The 20,182-nt window shown below is 51.6% G+C and overlaps 1 protein-coding gene across 4 annotated transcripts in view; it reads left to right on the top strand.

Annotated features, from left to right (window-relative positions):
- The window catches only part of ZBTB40 (zinc finger and BTB domain containing 40), a 77,639-nt gene that overhangs the window by 53,060 nt on the left and 4,397 nt on the right, over window positions 1-20,182 (top strand). For 3 of the 4 annotated variants that reach the window (XM_029946685.1, XM_029946682.1, XM_029946686.1), the window contains exons 6-17: window positions 1,861-2,053; window positions 4,311-4,447; window positions 4,854-5,055; window positions 5,405-5,538; window positions 7,152-7,320; window positions 7,640-8,107; window positions 8,838-9,044; window positions 12,589-12,753; window positions 15,207-15,421; window positions 16,546-16,708; window positions 17,626-17,712; window positions 18,851-19,077. In XM_029946685.1, coding sequence (XP_029802545.1) covers window positions 1,861-2,053; window positions 4,311-4,447; window positions 4,854-5,055; window positions 5,405-5,538; window positions 7,152-7,320; window positions 7,640-8,107; window positions 8,838-9,044; window positions 12,589-12,753; window positions 15,207-15,421; window positions 16,546-16,708; window positions 17,626-17,712; window positions 18,851-19,077 — 2,367 coding nt within the window. The remainder of the gene's footprint in view (window positions 1-1,860; window positions 2,054-4,310; window positions 4,448-4,853; window positions 5,056-5,404; window positions 5,539-7,151; window positions 7,321-7,639; window positions 8,108-8,837; window positions 9,045-12,588; window positions 12,754-15,206; window positions 15,422-16,545; window positions 16,709-17,625; window positions 17,713-18,850; window positions 19,078-20,182) is intronic. The other variant, XM_029946684.1, reaches the window with a different exon arrangement.

Below are 20,182 nucleotides of genomic sequence, written 5' to 3'. Positions count from 1 at the left end.
GACATTACACTAATTTTAAAGATAAAGAAACAGGGGCACCTGGGTGGCTCAGTCGGTTGAGCATCCAGTTTCAGCTCAGGTCATGATCTCACACAGTCTGTGAGTTCGAGCCCCACACTGGGCTCGCTGCTGTCACACAGAGCCCGCTTCAAATCCTCTATTTCCCTCTCCCTGACCCTCCCCTACTTGCGCTTTCTCAAAAATAAACAAATATTTAAAAAAATAATAAAATAGAGGTGAAGAAGCAGACCCCTAAGAAGGTTAGGCAGCTCACCCAAGACACAGCTGCTGGAAGTCAGGAACTCTCAACCAAGCACGTTCTCTTAACCACTGTGCGTGGCGCTTCCTAATAACACCAGGAACCGCTATCATTTAAAGATCATGTATGTCCCAGAAGTTATGGCAGGCTCTACAAATAGCAACTTCACTTTATAGACTCCTCCTAACAACTGTGCAAGGGCCGTTATTCTCTTCTTCCACAGATAGGAAGACAAGGTTCAAAGAATGAAGTAACTCACCCAGGTCACACAGGCAATACATTTTAGGCCTGGGGTTCCCACTAGGCCTGTCCAGCTTTAAAGCCTGTACCCACTCTGGACAGTATCCGGCTGCCTCATTATGGATCAGATCATTACTTAGGAACCAAGACATAGCAGTGAAATCATAATGGGTTTTAGATAGAGACACTTTCATTTTAAATTATGATTCATTTAGTAGAAATCTAGTGTATATTAGGCGTTGAACAGAGAATGTGTTCTGTGCTGACGAGGAACATGACAGCTTAATTTATAATGTATGTGTTCCTTTTGTATATATAACATAGGTGTTCCTTTTGTATACGTAACACCAATTTGGTTTCATAACTGCATTTATTTTTTTAATGGGAGTTAATTTGATAATGGCATCCTCTGGCAGGCTGCAGTGACTGATCTGCTTGACTGTTTCTCCTGAGAGCTGGCATTCTCCCAAAGGGAACTTGGGTACTAGGAAGCTGTGGATTATATGTGTAGATTACGTGTGTTGAAATAATCCCCCACATTGTCTGTCAGCTCCAGACGAGCCGAGTTCTACACAGTGAGTCTGTTAGGACTGTCGTCATAGGGAGAGAGCTGTAAAATAGCAGTCATTTGTTTTCCTTTTCCACCTTTTGCTGGAGCCCTGTGCTCTTTTGACTCACCAAATCCTCCAGCATACCAAGGAAGAAAAGGGGGTGGAGGTGGGACCTGAGGACTGGAACTGATGTGCGTGTAGAGCTGAGAAGAGAGATCCAGAATACAGACTCTACAAGAAAATCTCTCCAGAAATGCATTTTAAGTCTATTATTTTGGAAGCCACAGACTAACATGTAACTTATCTGGGCATTCAGATTGCTATGCAAATAAAGTAAAAGGAAGTAAAATAATAGGATTGCTCTGAAATTGCAGCCTCTTACCATGGTCATGTCCTGTACTGAACAGAGGCCGAAAACCACTGTAACGGTACTCATTAGTTTCCAGTGTGTTTCTTAGTCTGTGTCTGAACAAATCAAATCTGAAGAACCAGGTGAGAGGCAAGCTACCTGCTTTGCCATGTAGGCGTGTAGGAGTCTTCTCACAAAATGCAAACCTTGGGGGGCAAAGAACAAGCACAGACCTGCATTTGAGAAGGAAGGATTCTCACAGGGCTATTTGTTTGGAGAATGCTTAGGATTTGTTCTGACATAGCGCAAGGAAGCGACTCTGGGAGCGGTGGTGCTAGAGACTGCAGAGGAGGACCTGGGGACAGGCCTCGTCCTGCCGTCTTGCGGGGCTCGCCAGCGGTGCGTCAGATGCCCCGCGAATCGCCAGTGACCAGTGTCTGCCCGATTGCTTGCCGCTGCAGGAGATCCTGAATTGCTGCGAGGGCGGGACGCCCAAGGAGGCCGTGGAAAAGCTGCTGCACAGAATGTCTGAAGACAAGACTCTGACTGCAGAGAGTTTGGTAAAACTCCTTCAGGCTGTGAAACCAACATCCCCAAACTTGGGCCTTCTGCTGGAGAATTTGCGGAAATTAGCCACTTCGCCAAGCACCCCAGGTATTAGTTAATTGTAGGCTCTCTGGACTGGAACCTCTCCCAGAAAATTAGAGCTCAAACACCCTTGTGGCTCCATGCTGGGGAGGTGAGCTAATGGGAAGAGATGCCCTTGGGAAACAGAAACTAGCTGTCAGAAACCCGTGATTCTGCATAGGTCTGGAGTTAAGATCGGAAATCTGAGAGTTGCTCTTCTCCATCACAACGGAGATGTCCCTCACAGGAGATGTCCTGTGGTCCGGGGTTGTTAAGGTGTGGTTTTCCCAGGGCTGCGTCACGTGGCGCCGGTGAATGCCCGAGGAGCAGACGGGCTCACGGAGTGCGGGATTTTGACAAGCCGTGTTGACAAGTACCAGCAGCAGAGACTCAGATCTTGACTCTCCCGCTCCTGCATGAGTGCAGTTTGGCCCTGGCAGTCCCCAGAATTCACTGTCCCGCTGTACGTTCAGTCTGGGGGAAGGGAGTCCGTGTCCCAAACCTTAGGATAACGGTCCAAGTCCGGCCAGTTCTCCCCCACCCGGAGCACGGAGACTGGCATGGCTTTCAGAGAGAGGATAGTTGGAAAATGAGAGAACTTTGTTTTAGCTTATAAAAATAGTGAATACTTACACAAACTTGAACAATTTTAAAAATAAGGAAGGAAACAACCTCGGACCCTACCACTTGATTATTTTAGTGTTAAGACATTGACCTATTTTGTCACATTTTTCTACAATGTGGAAATAATTCTCCCCTATTATATAATTTTATCATTTCCTCCAATATAACATAAGCATTCTCCTCCACATTTCAAAAAACCCCCTGTAACCCTATTTTTTATGGCTATTACGTATTATAATGGTGAGGGCTATCAAGACTCAGGTCATGATTGCATGGTTGTGGGATTGAGCCCCACGACAGCACAGAGCCCTGCTTGGCGTTATCTCTCTCCCTCTCTCTCTGCCTCTCCCCAGCCCATCCTCACTCTCAAAATAAATTTTAAAAATAAATCAATAAACTTAAAAGAAAAAGACTACCTGGGTTTGTCATCCTGACTTATTTTGTAGCTGTGTGACCCTGAGCCAATGACTTAACCTCCCTGAGCCTCATTTTCTCCTCTCTCAGATGAGGGTAAGAATGGTACCCATCACATTAATTTTTGTGGCCACTGTGAGATAACATACATACAACATTTAGCACAGTGTTTATTAGCACATCATAGACACTCAGTAAATATTAGATGTTCTGTTCATCATCATCACAAATTGTATAGTGACACATACTTTTGTACACAGACTTTTTGCCTTCAGCACATTTGTTCAGTTTTTAATTTTTATTGTTTTTTAGAGAAAGAGAGTGCATATGTGCGTAAATGGGGGCGGGGCAGAGAGAGAGGGAGCGAAAGAATCCCAAGTAGGCTCCACACTCAGCACAGAGCCTGATGCGGGGCTCGAGCCCACGATCCTCGCTAGAATCATGACCTGAGCTGAACTCAAGAGTCAACCCACTGAGTTCAGCCCACTGAGCTACCCAGGTGCCTCCTCCACCACCTTTTTAAAAGTGTTTTGAAATTTTTTTTTAAGATTTTATTTTTAAGTAATCTCTATACCCAACATGGAGCTCGAACTCACAATCCCAAGATCTAGAGTCTGATGTTCCACTGACTGAGCCAGCCAGGTTCCCCCTTCCTAAGACATGATTCCCAGAAGTAGAGTTATAGGGCCAAAGAGGAGAATGCATTCTTAAATATCTGTAAACTTAAAGGAAATGCCTGACAGTTTTTATTTTTCTTACTTATAAATTAAATATAACCTTTTAAGAGAGAAACAGATTGGCTCAAAGGCCATATACACAAAACCTGACTACAGCTTCACTACCAGAGTCTTGACTCGCGCCTGCTAGTGTTTTGGATTGCCGCATGGATGCTTGACCTCAGACTCCAGGAATAACAGCCCCTGAATCTGTGCCTCTGAATCCCTACAACCGTGCCTTCTAATTACCTCCCTGTTGAGCAGTCACTAGCTTCTACCACTGGGCGCTGACTTTCAAAGGATTAGTGGTTTTGCAACCCTGAAGCACCAAGTGATTAAGGGAAGACCAAAGGAGATCTGAACATATGTGTCTGAGGCCCCAAGACTGGAGCTGAACTTGCCTTCCAGAGGAGACAGAGCGCTGGCATTGCGGCACTCTTCCTCTGTCCACTCCCCTAATCTGGCCTGGGAGAAGCCTGTAAGGGTGTTTGCTTGTCACAAACATTATTGTTTTGCTAATATCCCCGCAGTCCAAGCAAGCCCTGATGATTACGGGACTGAGCTGTTGAGACGATACCACGAAAACCTCTCGGAGATTTTCACAGACAACCAGATGTTGTTAAAAATGATCCCACACATGAAGGGTTTAGCCCCTGGAGAAAGAGAGGTAAGAGAAAAAGAAGGGGAGAAGGGAGGGAGGGTGGGTAAAATGAGAGAAGGAAAAAAGATGAACATGTACGCATAGTTTAAAAATATGTTTATATTTTACATGAATATACACACACAGCCGTATTGAGAAATGCTAAGGGGTTGGTAGAGGAGAAGGAAAACAAGGTGATTTAATTTCTAGGGCACAGTGATAAGTTGGAAGTTGTAACTTCTGCAGTAATAAGAAAGGCATTCAAAAGGAAGTACGGAGAGCTTTGTCTTGTATAAAAGTCTGTCAGGTTGAGAGGTGAAGGATGTTGAAAAACCCTCCCCAGAATTACGTCCACTGTCACCCAGGATTCAGACTTGCAGCTTGGCTGGTGGCTAGAAAGTCCCTTACTGTGTTTTTGTGCCACATCTTGAAGGTCATGGAGAAGCTTGTGAAACAGGACTCTGGCTCGGGTGGTTTCAGTTCTCTGATGTCAGCTGCTCTAGAAAAGCAGACTGTCTCTGCAACAGCCATTTGGCAGCTGCTGCTGGTGGCTCAGGGGACAAAGACCGGCCCATTGAACCTGCTCATGGAGGAAATACGAAGGGAGCCTGGTGCCGATGCTTTCTTCCGGGCAGGTAGGCTACCTAATCTCTGTCCCAGCTTTCCCCTGGTAGAAGTTATCATCAGCCTGGCCGGAAACTAGAAAGAGCTCTCTTAGGGTCATCCTCCACATCCCCACCATTGGAAGGAAGGACTGGCAATTTTGTTCAAGGACATGGGGGTTTGTGAACCTTTGAAAGTATGCAGAAATCTAAGCTTATATTAAACTGTAATTGCAGTGGTGTTTGCCCTTTCCCCCACTCCCAGCCCCAGGAGGAAGACCGGCACAGCGTATTCTCACTACGAAGAGTTGAGATGAGAAAGGGTGAAGGAAAAATGGTGCTCACAGTTCCACTCTTGAGTTTTAATCCTCTTCTCTTTCAGCGGCCAACCCAGAACGTGCGGCCTTAGAAGCCATGCTGAGGCATCGCAGACTGATCCTGGAGGCCATCCAACAGGGGACTGGACTCAAGTGCTTTACTGCAGAGGAGGGGCAGCTGGCAGAGGCTGTGAAGGAGGTTCGGCGGGGGGAGGGGGGCAGTGTGCGGATCAAACATTGTTCCAGAGAGTTCTACCAGGCCTGGGATGCTCTCGTTCCTAAGGGAGACCCCACATTCTGCAGAGGGCCTGTTGCGTGCTGAGCCCTGTGCCGAGCCAACACTTCGCAGCACCTCTTTGTTTTTTAATTCTCCCAACTCTGTGTGGCAGGCGATGCCATCCACATTTTATAGACAAGGGAACTCAGGCTCCAAAGGGTTCAGTATTCAGTAGCCTGTCTAGGGTGGTCAGAGTTGAAGCAGGATTTGAACCCAGGCTCATGTGACTCAAACCTAGCTGTATTTCATTTGTCTAAACTTAGGTAAACTCAAAGGGAACCACAAACTAGTCCCTACCTGGTTCTGAGATGCAACTGCTTTCAGAGGAAGGAAAGTAAAACTGGTCTTCTCGCATACTCTGTTCTGGCGTCTAGGAAGAGCCAAGATAAACATAGATAGAACAAAGCTTTTGTCCATATGGGGTAGCAGACAGTGCCAGCTCATTTTCTGTGAGGCTTCTCGGTGTGGCCGGGATCCCAGAAAAACCAGGTGGGGACTGGGGTGGACTCCTGGCTATCCAGCCCAGGAGCGTGTGCTTCTTGAGGGGGGAGAATTCTGAAGGTCCTGAAACGAAGCTACACGTTCACCTGTAGTGCTTTCTAATCCAAGTAGGCATGGATGGTTTCTAGCTCTGTCCACGCCGGTGACAGCCCCACCTTGGCCTGACTCTCAGATGTGGAGAAGGTGTGTGTTTTTCTGTGGGGCTTCAGAGGAAAGATGCACCGCCAGGCTGTCTCCAGCTCGCCTCGTGCTTTAGGAATGGGGCTCCTGCGGTTGATGAGTTTGGGCCTCGCTAATGAGTCTCAGGCCTGCCTCCAGGGACATCAGGTTTATTTAGATAGACTTGAAAAGAGCAGAAATAAAATGTCTTCCCGAATGAAAATTCCATTTGGCCATCTGTGGATGGTTTGAGCTTTATTTTCTCAGTGTACTGACTCTTTCTGCTGATAGCTGTAACATTCTGTAAAAGGAGGGCTTTGAAATCATATTCTTGGCCTCTTTAAAGCCCCTATTTGAACCTTCTTTAAAAAGCTGCGTTTTTTTCATGAAAGAAAATGTTTAAAAGGGTACATCTAAGTGTCTAAAAATGTGAAGCCACTGATCATGCAGAATTACTTCCAGACATTGAGACAATTATATATTATGAAAAATGATCTTGATCTTCAAGACAGAACCACCAGCTACCAAATCCTACAGCTTTCCAAGCCTTTATATTAAGATCTAGAAAAATTCTTTTGGAGACTCTTGGTTTCTGAAAAGATATTTCTCAAAGAAAATGCTCAGTGCTTCCTTGCTTGTACCTTCTTTGTATTTACATATCAGTCTTGACATGTACCTCCTTTTTTTTTTTTAATTTTGCCAATTTTCCTGTTCTTTGGGAAAAGAGGTTCTCCACCACATTTATCACAAGAACTGTCAACTTGTTACAGATGAAGCAATGCCTCCCTGAAATAAGCTTTTTTCTCCTAAGTTGAAAACCATGGAGGAAACTGCTGATATTAACCACAAACCTTTGTCTCCTGGTGTTCATTTAGATTCTGAGCATTTCCCCTGAGACAACCAGCCCTGAAGCTTCTCTGAATGCAGTGCTGAGCAGAGCCGTGGAAAAATCTGTCTCGGCCCTTGAAATATGTTACCTCCTGTGCCACGTCCACAGATCTTTCCCAGGCCTGCAGCCGGTCATGTGTGACTTAGCATACACTGGTAAGGAGCAGAGCGGGGCGGGGGTCCTGTCAGGCCCACGGGGTGTGTCCGGATTGGAGAGAAGAGGCAGCAGTTCACACAAGAGTTGGTCCACTGCTGCCTTACTTCTCCTGGATGCTCCCAGTACCTGGAGGAGTCCTAGGCGTAGATGTAACATGATGCTCTTTACATGTATCACAAAGTCCAGATGACAGGGGCATTGCTTCTGAGTTTGAGGAGGGTCCCAAGTAGTCTCCAGTTTTCCCCAAGAAGAAAAGTTAGGGAGCAAAGTAGAAACACAAGAGAATTTCCAGAGCCATGTGATTTCTCTTATATGCAGGCTTCCTTACTCAGGAAAGTGGAGAGAAGGAAAGGTGGAAAGTCAGCAATAAATTTCATCGTGTCGCCAACGACAGAACAGATGAGAAGGTGGCCAAGCCAGCGGAGGAAAGCTGCCGGTCTGGGACACAGAGCCATCAAGGAGAGACCGGCTCCGTGCCAGAGCCACAAGCAAAAGATGTGTCTGCCTCCCCCGACGCTGCCAAGAAGAGCTTCGTCTGCAAGGCCTGTGACAAAAGCTTCCACTTCTACTGCCGTCTGAAGGTGCACATGAAGCGCTGCCGTGTGGCCAAGAGCAGACAGGTGCGGTGCAAGGAGTGCAGTGAGACCAAGGAGTCTAAGAAGGAGCTGGAAAAACACCAGCTGGAGGCCCATGGTGGCGGAGGGGAGCCCGACGTCCCAAAGAAGAAGAAGAAAAGGCTTCCGGTGACGTGTGACCTCTGTGGGAGAGAATTTGCCCATGCCTCAGGTGCTTACAGGAAGGCTAAGTAACTTAAGAGGGTGATAGTTCTGGATACTATAGTCTGGGTTCCAGGCCTCGTACCTTGCTGTGCGCAGTAAGGGCTGTGGACGGGCTCCTCAGAGGCAGGCTCATGTTTCGAGAAGAGTCTGAGTTCTGGAATCTCTTAGTTCTGCACCTGCTAAATAGGAGCCCCGAGAGCACCCACTTTCTTGAATTGTTGTAAAGATTTAACGTAATGCAGTGAAACACCTGCGTACAGTGCCTACTGTAAGAGTCAGCACTTGGCAATTGTGGCCAATATTATTCATAACAACAACCGGCTATTTAACCCTGAGTCTTCGGTTTCCATGAGCACTTGTTTCTTGATAATAAATAAGTCACAGAAGCCACGGGATGTACAGTCAGACTTGTCCCAGTTGTTGGGGAAACCTAAGGAAGCTTCAAGTGAGTTTTGTTTCTCTGTCCAGGCGGGAGGTCCTATTTAAGAGAAAGGGGGAATGGGAAAGATAGACACCCAGAACCCTTCATGCCTGAACCAAACGGGTGGGACCGAGGTGACCTTGGGAGCGCTGGGCAGTGGCTGGGTGAGCAGCCTGCCTGTGTGGGGTCGGAGGGAGCGTGGCCTGCTCTCCTGTGGTCCGTGCTGTGCTTCGTCTCGGGCCTGGCGTCAGACGGTGCTCTCGTGTCCTCCTGCTGGCTTCGTCACACTGATTGCTGGTGTCTCTCTGGTCCCTAGGCATGCAGTACCACAAACTGACAGAGCACTTTGATGAGAAGCCTTTCTCCTGTGAAGAGTGCGGGGCAAAGTTTGCGGCCAATTCTACCCTGAAGAACCACCTTCGCCTTCACACTGGGGACCGCCCATTCATGTGCAAGCACTGCCTCATGACCTTTACCCAGGCTTCCGCCCTGGCCTACCACACCAAGAAGAAGCACTCAGAAGGCAAGGCGTGGAGAATTTTTTCATTTTTCCTGCCAACATTAACTGTGTGAACTGCCTAAAAACCCACTTGGGTCTAGGCACACTAAGATCTCAGGTAGCTTAGAAACAGCATCGGCGCACGGCCTCTGGGCACACAGACGGCCAGGCGTGCCAACTGCTGATGGAGAGGGCTGCGAGGAGAGGCTGGTGACCCCATAGCTAGATCTACACAAAGTCGGCAGTTCCTTGGGCTTCGAGGTGGGATTCAAGCCCAAGGGGAACCTTGGCTGAGCACCTGCTGTGGCGCAGGCAGCGGCAGGGGCTGAGGGACTGAGCTGGATTTCCTGTGCTCACAGAGCTGATGGTCCAGGGTGTGTCTGGGAAAGAGACAGGTGCATTGCAGAGCCGACGGCGGTGGGACAGGGAATGGCACCAGGGAGATGGAAGAGTGAGGGAGGGGCTTCCAGTCCAGTCGGAGGGGAGGTGCGGTGCGGTGTCAGAGAAGGTTTCTCGGAGATCCTCTGCATTGTTCGGCACTGTCATGAGCAGCCACCCTACTGGCCGCCTGGCTCTCCCCCTCTCCCTGGACCTTGTTCTCGGTACACAGGCCCCAGGGATCCTTGCAAAACTAAACCTGTCTTCTCCCTTCTCTGCTCAAAACCTTTTTGCAAAGGCTCTTCCCCTGGCTTGGTGGAGAATCTGAAGGCTTTTCTGTAGCCTGGCAGGCTCTGTGTGACCAGGTCCCCTGCGACCTCTCCCCAGCCCACACCCTGTTTTCTCCACTGCAGCCGCCTTGCAGGGCCTCAGCCCTGCAGACACCTGTTGCGTGCCCTGCATTCTTGCCCTTCCCTCTGCTTGGAATGCTTTCTTTTCATCCCTCCTCATCCCCTTCAACTCTTTATTTGCACCCCTTCCCATGAGTTCGTGAGTCCTTTCCTGCCCGCCCGCCCATGTGAAATCCCAGCCCCCTGCATTGCCTTTCTCCACAGTGCTTGTCACAGGCCATATTATCTACTTCATTAATTTACTGTGTTTCTAGTGGGTCTCCTCCTGTCAGAGTGCCAGCTCCATGAGGGAAGGGCTGTTAGTTCCCCCCACCCCCCACCACTGTATCTTTGGAACTTAGAACAGTACTTAGCAATAGTAGACAGACACTCAGTAAACTTACTTGAGCACGATTCCAGGTGCCGGGGCAGTGGAACTATGCACACCCTGCTCTCCTGGATCTTATGTTCCGCTCTCTCACGGTGAGAGAGACTGTAAATGAATAAATGTGTGATACACATTCAGATCGTTGTGATTGCTCTGGAGAGAGAGAAAGCAGGGCAAGCGGCAGAAGACTGGCAGGGTTGGGGTGGGGCACACTCTGTGTCATCAGAGAGGCCTTGGCAGAGTGAGGTTTGGGTAGACCCCGAGTGAAGTGAGAGCTGGAACCAGCGGCAGATCTAGAGGAGTGTCACAAGCGCAGAGCCCCTCTCCATTTGGGGATGAGCCTTACCTGTTTGAGAGACCGCAAGGCCACTAGACGGGGCCAAAGCAGAGTAAACAAGGCCAGAGGGGTTGCCAGAGGCCAGATCTTGTAAGGGTCTTGTTCTTGTTTTTATTTTTTTTAAGTTTATTTGTTTATTCTGAGAGAGAAAGAGAGTGAGCACAAGTAGGGGAGGGGCAGAGAGAGGGAAAATGAAGAATCCCAAGCAGGCTCTGCACTGTCAACTTTGAGCCCGATGTGGGGGCTCAAACTCATGAACCGTGAGATCATGACTTGAGCTAAAAGTCGGATGCTTAACCAACTGAGCCACCCAGGTGCCTTTGAGAGTCCTTTAAGTCAAGGTTAGGACTTTGGTTTTATGCAGAATGTGCTAGTTTCTATTGCTGCTGTAGCAAGTGACCACAGTGGCTTAAAACAATGCAAATGTATAATCTTCCCATTTGGGAGGTTAAAAGAAGTTTTTAACACGTGTAGAGTCAACGTTTCGGCAAGTGTGTTCCTTCTGGACGCTATGGGGGAAAACTCGTCCTTGTTTTCCCCGCGTCTAGAGGTTGTCTGCCTTCCCCAGCTCATGGCTGCGGCGCTGCGACCTCTGTGTCCCTTCTCCCGCCTCCTGCACTGTCCCTCTTTGCTCCCTCTTCCAAGGACCCTGGTGATTGTGTTGGGCCTGCTGGTATAATCCAGGATAATCTTCTCATCTCAAGATCCTTAACTTAATCACATCTGCAAAGCCCCTTTTGCCATGGGAGGGGACATGTTCCCAAGTTTCAGGGGTTAGGACATGGACGTCCTTGGGGGCCGTAGGACAGTTGTGAGCAGGGGATCCAGAGGCTGTGACTTAGGGTTAATTCTGGCCGCTCCAGCCTGTCCGCTGTAATAGAGCAAGAGTGTGCACAGAGAGGTGAGGTGTGGAGGGGACAGGGCTCTCAGCTGGAGCTGTGCAGGGGCAGCTGTAAAACGTTCATGTTGGAGAATGTGTTGGCTTACACGGAAGTGACAGGACCTGTGCTGTGCTGGGTGCGGATGTGAGGGGGGAGTTCAGGACGGCTGTGGGGTTTCTGGGTTGAGCAGCTGAGGACATGGTGCTGCCATTCACTGCAGGTAGGAGCCTAGAGTTCGTGGGGGCGGGGCGGAGGGTTCTGGGGGTGCTGGGGACAGAATTGGGAGCTGTGTCTGCTAAGTTGGTTAGACCTTCAGGCGGAGGGTGAGTAATAGGCAGTTGGATGTGTAGGTCTGCAGTTCTGGGGAAAGCTGGGAGCCAGAGGGTACAGACGGCATCTGAGCTCTGAGATAAGGTCCTCTACCAAGTGAGAATAAAGAGGGCCAAAGGCTGAGTCCTGAGTGTCTTAATAATTCCACTCTTGATTGAAGAAACCCTTCTTTCCCTAACAAATCTTATTGCAAAGCCCAACATGCAAACGATGAAAATGGCATTGATTGCTCCTGTTGAAGCAGGCCCTGGGGTTTGGGGGACCTGGACCCTTGCCTCACTGCTTTCTCCACTTCTCTGTTGGCCCATAGTGGACTTTGGCTTTTTACAAATGCCAGCTTCCCAGCTTTGCTCTGTACCTGTATTTTCTAACAGTCTTTGGCAGTCTGGTCATTGTGTTCTCGTAACGTGCATGAGAAAATAGAGAAGCCAAATGATTTATCATGACTTTATAGCAAGTCAGCGGGAGAAGGCTTCCATTCTCTGAGTCCCCGTCTGCCACCTCTATTTGAAGTCGCGATGCTGCACTGTGGATGTGGCAAGGGACCCAGACTCTGGAATTTCTGGGCATGAGGATGCATCTGCTTCCTGGGAGTAGAACGAGCTCTTCCAGACTCGGGCTGGCCTGGTTAACATACGGGAGTCTGTGCGGTCAGAATTCTGTCCTTATTCCTCAGGGGAGAGAGACCACACTGTGCGATCAGCTGTGTGTGCTGCCACGTGATCAAGGGGGCTTGACCCGTCCCTCCAGCATGCCACAGATTGCTCGTGCTTCAGCGTCCTCTCCCAGATTGTGTTCCCCAGCATGCGCCTTCCAGCGTGATCTTGGTGTCGTTTCTAGTGAGTAAACTCACGTCTGTTTCCAGGGAAGATGTATGCCTGCCAGTACTGTGACGCTGTGTTCGCCCAGTCCATTGAGCTGTCCCGCCACGTGAGGACCCACACCGGGGACAAGCCATATGTCTGCAGGGACTGTGGCAAGGGCTTCCGGCAAGCCAATGGCCTGTCCATCCACCTGCACACCTTTCACAGTACGTACCGAGATGGTGGATGTCAGGCGCTCGGCGCCAGGCCTGGCTCTGAGGAGGCTTGTGACAGTTGTAACCGAAGATGTCACCCCAGCAGAGCCAGGCCCCATTTGGTGCCTTCCCCTCCCCTGTTCTCCTGCAAAACATAGTCTCTCGTTCCTATTTCAAGAAAAATCCCAGTTTAACGTGTCATTGTGTAACGTCCAGGCTGTTTCCTTGTCTCCTTTGTAGCCCACCTGGCATTGCTTGGCTGACAGAGGCAAATTATGCCTGAAGGGAGCCTTGATAACAGGCTGCCGAGGACCAGAATATTCCCGTCAGCCCACCGTGCTTCTCTCTCCACGCCCCCCTCCTGCCCCCACTCTTCCCGTAGTCCTCCCCGCCTTCCCATTGGAGCAGCCGCATGCTCCGAGTTCATGCACACCGTTGTGCGTGGTCCCTGCTCACGCCGCCCTGAAAGCATTGTGTCCAGCACTGTCCCCTAGCCACTCGCTTAGTGGGGCCTGTCCCCGTTTTGGTCCCCTTCTACCGGGACTGATACAAAGACATGCTTCAGTTCAGCACACACAGGGGAAGGTGAGGAAGGCTCTGTGTCCCCATTCCAGCCTCAGGAAATGGCCAGCATGGCGTCTGGCTGCAGCCACGCTGCGTCTTCTCCAACAGCAGGCGAGTGCTCAGTGCCGCGCCCCCGGGAGTTAGGAGCTTGGGCTCTGAAATCACACGGGTGTGGACTTGAATCTTGAGCCTGCCATTTACTTCCTTGAGACCTTAAGCAGCTTTCTTTACCTTTCTAAGCCTCCTGTTCCCCTTCTGTAAAAGGGAGAAAGTAATAATGCCACCACCTTGGGATGCTTTGAGAACTAGTGAGGTATCTGCATAAAGCATGACATGTGGAAATGCTCAATAAATGCCTGATGTGATTATTGGTGATGAAAGCAACCCTCCCAGATGCCTTTTGTCAACATCAAAGCCGTTTTCTCTAGCATGTCATGCACCCTGTATACCCCACTCCCTTCTCCCTCCCTACCTCTGTTTCCCACTCACCAGTGTCTAGCTGTCAGCAAAATCAGTGCCTCACAAACATGTATTTAATGTTGACACACAGATCTGTTATCCACCAGCTGGTAAAGGACTTTGTCAAGGCTCCTCTGTGCCCTGCACAGGGCTGGACATGGGGCAATGCAGGAGGTATCTACAGGGCTGCCCCTTGCCCCCGACGTGGTCCCGGGACCCCTGTCCAGCTCCTGAGACTTCCAGATGAGTGAGATCTGGCTTGGATCTGGTGCCATAATTTTATCCTTTCAACCTTTTTAAATGCCATGCTCCTCCAGACTCCTTTTCCGGGTAGCATTACAGGGGAGAGAGGACAGGGCAGGACTGATCAGCTGTCAGGACGAAGAGGACCCCAAAGACATCTGTGTGTCAGGAAGTGTCACTGGTGGCAGGCTAGCATCCAGGCCCCTCTCCTGAACTGGTCCTAACCCTGGTCACTGGCCCGCATCACAGCTTATGGAGAACTGCTTCCAAGCACCTTCACAGACAGTGTAAACTGAGATTTCAAGAGCTCGTGTCCAGATTCCTGAATTAACCTGACTCGGTGCACATGTAAGATTGGCTCGTGGGCAAAGGATTAAAACATTCTGCTTTCTGCTGCTTTCAGAAGAAAATAAACTGCAGTTCCCTACCATCGGGACACAGGGCTTCGTACATCAGTGCTAGCTCTGAGTTCTGAGGCCTCGCTGAGAGTTGGCATGTCCAGTCGGGCAGGCGGCCCAGGGCCCGGCTGTGGGAGTGAGGGCTGGACCCTCACCCAGTGCAGGCATTCCCGCTGTGGCACTGGGCGGGCCCTCTCTAAGCCTTGCTTTTCCTAATCTCTGAAATAGGATGATAATAGATCCACTCATAGGATTATTAGAAGGATAAAGCGAGTTAATATTTGTAAGGCACTTAAGGCATGCCTGTCGTAGGGGCCTCATTAAACATTGAAAATGCGTTTTTGTTGAATCCAAGGTGAGGAGCAAGGAAGCATCCTTGCTGTCAGTCATATGCTGACAGGAAAGGAAATAGTCTGCTCCGGGGAGTTGGTTGGAAATCTCTGTAGAAAATGAGAAAACCCAGAAATGCCCACTGCAGATAAGGCAAGAGCAAGGACAACGCTCCCTGCAAAGTAGAAACGGAATTTAACCTGTAGGAGGTGATGTGAGGAATTGAGATGAATGGCTTGGCGCTGCAGAGGTGGTTAGTGCAGGAGCCTCGGGGAGACCCTCCTCCCGGGACAAAGGTGGGAAGCCGTCAGGTGGCCACTGCACTCGTAGCAGGTCCTTGGAGTGCGCGGCCATGCCCGACCTCTAAACAGAGCCTTGCTCCTGGAGCTGTCCACGGCCCACATCTCACTGACCGCTGCCTGTCGTGTCTTTTTCCCCTCCGTCTCTTCTCACGATGTCCCGTGACACCAGACATAGAAGATCCCTATGACTGCAAGAAATGCCGGATGAGCTTCCCCACCCTGCAGGACCATCGCAAGCACATCCACGAGGTCCACTCCAAGGAGTACCACCCCTGCCCCACGTGCGGGAAGATCTTCAGCGCCCCTTCCATGCTGGAGCGGCACATGGTGACCCACGTCGGGGGGAAGCCCTTCAGCTGCGGGATCTGCAACAAGGCCTACCAGGTGACCCCGGGCTCTGCCAGGGGCGCCTCCCCCTGTCCCCAGGCTGCCCTCCCTTCAGTCTGCCGGGGGCCCTGGAGATGATGGTGTGGCTGCTTCTCAGGAAGGATGCAGCTTGTGATTACTCAGATCCTCTCGGTGATCTGGTCAGAGTAATGCAGTTGGGAGCTTTAACTGGAGCCGAGAACTCCCCCACCTCTCCTCTCAGGTTTCAGCCTTGTCACGAACCGAATGCTGCTTTTCCCTGCGGACACTCACACTCGAGCCTGTTGACCCCGTGTGTCAAGGGATGTGAGAGTGCCAGTGGGCTATGTAACACTGCCTGGAAGTCCCTTATTTAGCACAATTACTGGTTGTTGTGGTTGCTGTTGTTTAACTCCCAGGAAACGACTGCTTTTCCACCTTCTAATGTGGTATAGAATTAAAGGGAAACCCCATATGGGGGTGAAAAGAAACCACACACAAGAAACTCAACTCTAAAACTACAGAGGAAAAAATGGTTCTTGTGATGTCCCTAAGACTTGGGTGTACAGAGAGAAGCAGCTAATTCCAGCCCAGCAGAAATGGAGTGCTAACTTTGTGCCAAGCTGCTGCTGTAAGGCCTGGGCTTGGCTCCTGGGAAAGTGGGACTTCGGGAGAGTGTCTCGGGCTGTTCTGCAGTTGCCTATGGGGCAGGGACAACAAATGCTCCTGCTCCAGGAGGGTCTCAGCTCTTCCCCGGGCCTCTGGGCGGCAGTGCCGTGCAGCCCAGACCCCGCAGCTGGAAGGCGACGGCTTGAGTGCCGGCCCTGCTGTTCACTAACTCATACAGCATTGGGCGGGTCGTTTAGCCCGTCTGTGCCTCAGCCTCCACCTCACCACAGAGGCTCTGAGCCTCCCTCATAGGCTCGTGGTGAGGGGTGAGGAGTTCTGTAGGGCCAGGCTGCGCCCTGCCCTGTAGCGGCCTCTGGGCAAATACACAGGTGCCTTGTGCCCACCGACGCCAGCCTTTCCTCTCACGTGGGCCCTCAGTGTGACAGTAAGGGTGTGATTCAAGATCCATGAGCTCATTTGTCTCATGAGGGCCTGGGGGACTCTCCAGCTTGCTGGAACATTCTAAGACTTAACACGTGCCATATTCCTCGCAGCAATTGTCTGGTTTGTGGTACCACAATCGGACCCACCACCCTGATGTGTTTGCCGCTCAGAATCATCGATCTTCCAAGTTCTCGTCGCTCCAGTGCAGCTCCTGTGACAAGACCTTTTCCAACACCGTTGAACACAAGAAGCACATCAAAGCAGAGCATGCAGGTAAAGTTGGGGTGCCTGTAGACGGGTGTGAGCTGAGAGGTGGGAGTGGCTTGATGACGCCATCCTGCCCTCTGTCCAAAAGTCCCAACTTCCGGGGCTGTGGTGTGTGTGCTGCAGAAACCGCCTTCGTCCTGTCCCAGTGCCCCTGGCGGAGGCCATCAGTGACAGTGAGCAGTAGTGTGAGTGGCGGTGGTTCTCAAACCCAGAGCCCTGGAGTGCTGCAACCTCCTGCAGGCCCCGAGGGGCCGTGGTCAGCGTGGTTCCCGGGAAGGGTGGCATGAGGGGCCGTGGTCAGCGTGGTTCCCGGGAAGGGTGGCATGAGGGACCGTGGTCAGCGTGGTTCCCGGGAAGGGTGGCATGAGGGACCGTGATCAGCGTGGTTCCCGGGAAGGGTGGCATGAGGGGCCGTGGTCAGCGTGGTTCCCGGGAAGGGTGGCATGAGGGGTCATGATCAGTGTGGTTCCTGGGAAGGGTGGCAGCTCTAGTGGCAGCCTGGCTGGGCCGGACTCCTGACTCTGGCACTGATCAGCTGCATGACCTTAGCAAGTGACCTCTCTTTTCTGAGCCAGATTCCTTATCTATTAAGAACTGACTTGATACCTCCCTTGCAGGTCAGTCTGCGGGGATAATCACCCCAGTCTTGAAGCATCTCCTGGGTGCAAGGTGCACGCTAAGCACTGGTGGGCACCTTCTCTTCCGTTCTCACAGCAACCCAACTTTCCTCCAGGCAGCCTGCTTCCAATCTGGGGCTCTTTACACTAGACTGCACTAATAGGTTATAGGCATGAGGGTCCCGGCACTGGGGAGACGCTTGCTAAGCATTAGCCGCCACCACCACTCCCAGCCCTGTCCCTCTCCAGCCCAAGAGGGCCATCCTCTCATTTGTTCCCAGCACTTCTTTCCTTTATGCTCTGCAGACATGAAGTTCCATGAGTGTGACCAGTGTAAGGAGCTCTTCCCCACTCCAGCTTTGCTGCAGGTCCACATCAAGTGCCAGCATTCAGGTCAGTGCCCCTTCTTAGACGCTCCTGGGCCGCGCCGCCCGGCAGCTCCTCTCCGCCGTCCGCAGCTGTGCGGCCCAGGACACTTAGCCAGCCTGTGCCTCAGCTTCCTCATCTGTACAAAGGGGACAGTCGTGGTGCCTCTTTCCTCACAGCCTGACTGCAAACTGAATCTGTTAGCACCCAGGAAGCACGTGAGACGTGGCACCAGTGAGCGTTCCTCAAGCGCTACTGCGATTATCGTTGTTATGGCTGCCTCCATCAAGTCTGACGTGCTGGTTTCTAATGAACCACTGGGAAGGAAAAACTGCTGCCAATTAAACTACACTTTATTGTCACTTCGAATTTGCAGACTGTTCTAAGGGCTGTTTGGGACTTAATGTGATGTAGATGGACGCACTCGTGTGCGTGCACATCAGGAGGACAGGAGGGGGCGACGATGAGCACCTAGCTTCTCAGGGCAGCTCTCAGTTCTGGGGGGCTGGGTGCGTGTCGTGGGGCGCGGGTGTGCTCTCCCTCGGCAGCGCCGCTGATGGACACGCAGGCCGCTGCTGTTGGTCCCTTGAGCACTAGGGGAAGCTCGGCCACTTCTGATTCCTGCTTTGGGGAAGCAGCCGAGCACGCAGCCCTCACCGCGTCCCTCCTCAGCCATGTGGCTCTGGGGAGTTAAAAACGTGCACCACCCCTGTTGGGGATTTTCTTCGAAGCCCCGGACGCACACCCTGCAGGGCTTGGTGCTGCCACTTTAGACGTGCGTACGTGCGCGGTTGTTGGTGATTGTACGCCCGCCTGCCGCCTAGCCCACAGCAGTCACGAGATGCCGGTGGATCCGTGTCAGAGACGTTAAATGTGCCTCTTGGGCTTGATGGAGTGCAGTATCGTTACATCCGTATCTACAGTTAAGTGAAGAACGGGCTTCAGCAGAGGCAGGTTTAGCCCGAGTCCGCGCTGTGCTCCCGAGCCCTCACCCGTGTGGGACCTGTTCCTGGAGCTGCAGTGTTGCATTGTTTTCCTAAAGAGGACCCCCCCCAAAGTCCCCAGAACCTAGACCTGCCTCCGCACTCCTGCCCCTCCCCCGTCCCTGCTCTTGTTCCTCTCAGTCGTTCCACCCACAGCTCGTCCTTTCCGTCCCCTCTTCCAGGGTCACAGCCGTTCAGGTGCTTGTACTGTGCGGCGACTTTCCGCTTCCCGGGAGCACTGCAGCACCACGTCACCACGGAGCACTTCAAGCAGTCGGAGAGCACCTTCCCCTGCGAGCTCTGCGGGGAGCTCTTCACCTCACAGGCCCAGCTTGATGGCCACTTGGAGGCTGAACACCCGAAGGTGCCGGGCGCTGAGACTTCAGCCGCAGCCGCTCAGGTGGTGCAGGTGATTCTGGGGCCTCCACAGCAGGGTGCTGACGCGGGCTTCCTGGGCGGCTCTAGAGGCAGCGCTGTCACGCTCTGGGGCTCCCACTGGGTCCCATAGGGAATAACATTCATGACCAAGAGGGCCTTGTGGAAGAGTCTCTCGGGACCTCTTACCAAACAGAACAGGACATTTAGTCTCCTGGTGAACATGTGCAAATGGCCCCTGGGTACAGGGATCCCGGGACAGGACTTTGCACAAGCAGAACAAGCTTGGTTTCCCCTCATTCACACACTCCCCATCTTCTGCAAAGCTCCCTGGGGGGTGGCAGGAGCTGCAGGAGACCTTGGGGAAGAGGGGATGGGCTCTCTGTGGGGACCCTTGCCGTTGGAACACTTTGATAGCTCTTCTGGGCTGCGCACAGCACATTGGGTGTGTCGGGGCCGCTCCCTTTACCTGGGGGGAAGGCGTGCTTCTTCTGATGTGTCAAACCTAAGCTTGCCCCAGCCCCTCTGTTTCCCTGGTCCTCTTACTGCTCTTCCTGTCTTCTCCAGTGAGGGGGGACAGAGAAAGAAAAGAAACCCAGTTCTGTTGATTGTCTGTGGATGGACTGGAGTGGAACTGTTAATTGATTGGCAGTCTCACTGTCCAGCCCCACGGATGAGTCCTTTGTGACCATATTCTTACAGGCCTCTGTGCGAGCAGAGAGCGAGGCAGGTGGGCAGGCTCCAGGGAAATTCCTGCTTCTGGATCACCCAGAATGGCTTTCCTTTCATCTTTTTTATTTATTAGGATTCGTGATAAGATGTCTTACGGGGGTGGGGGTTCTGTTGCTAAAGAGAAAGAGTTTGAAAACTGCTCTCCCGGATGATTTTTGATTAACCTCATAATTAGTCTCTTCTCCCCCATAGCACAGACAGGTGACTGAGCTTGGCCTCCCCACCTCTGCCCCCTCAGGTCTAGCGCTCTGCTTCTCACTCCTGGCTGGTCCTCAAGGGCCAGGGTGGCTGTGCCCACTATGGGCTCTCTGGTTTGAGAATACCAGGGGCACCAAGCTGTCCTGAGCTCCACAGGTCACGAGCATCAACTTGGGGGTCCGCGCGGGAAATGGGTGTGTTTTGCCAGA

Source organism: Suricata suricatta, chromosome 8 (assembly GCF_006229205.1).
Source record: "Suricata suricatta isolate VVHF042 chromosome 8, meerkat_22Aug2017_6uvM2_HiC, whole genome shotgun sequence".
NCBI lineage: Eukaryota > Metazoa > Chordata > Mammalia > Carnivora > Herpestidae > Suricata > Suricata suricatta.
This window is presented reverse-complemented; position numbering and strand designations above follow the sequence as displayed.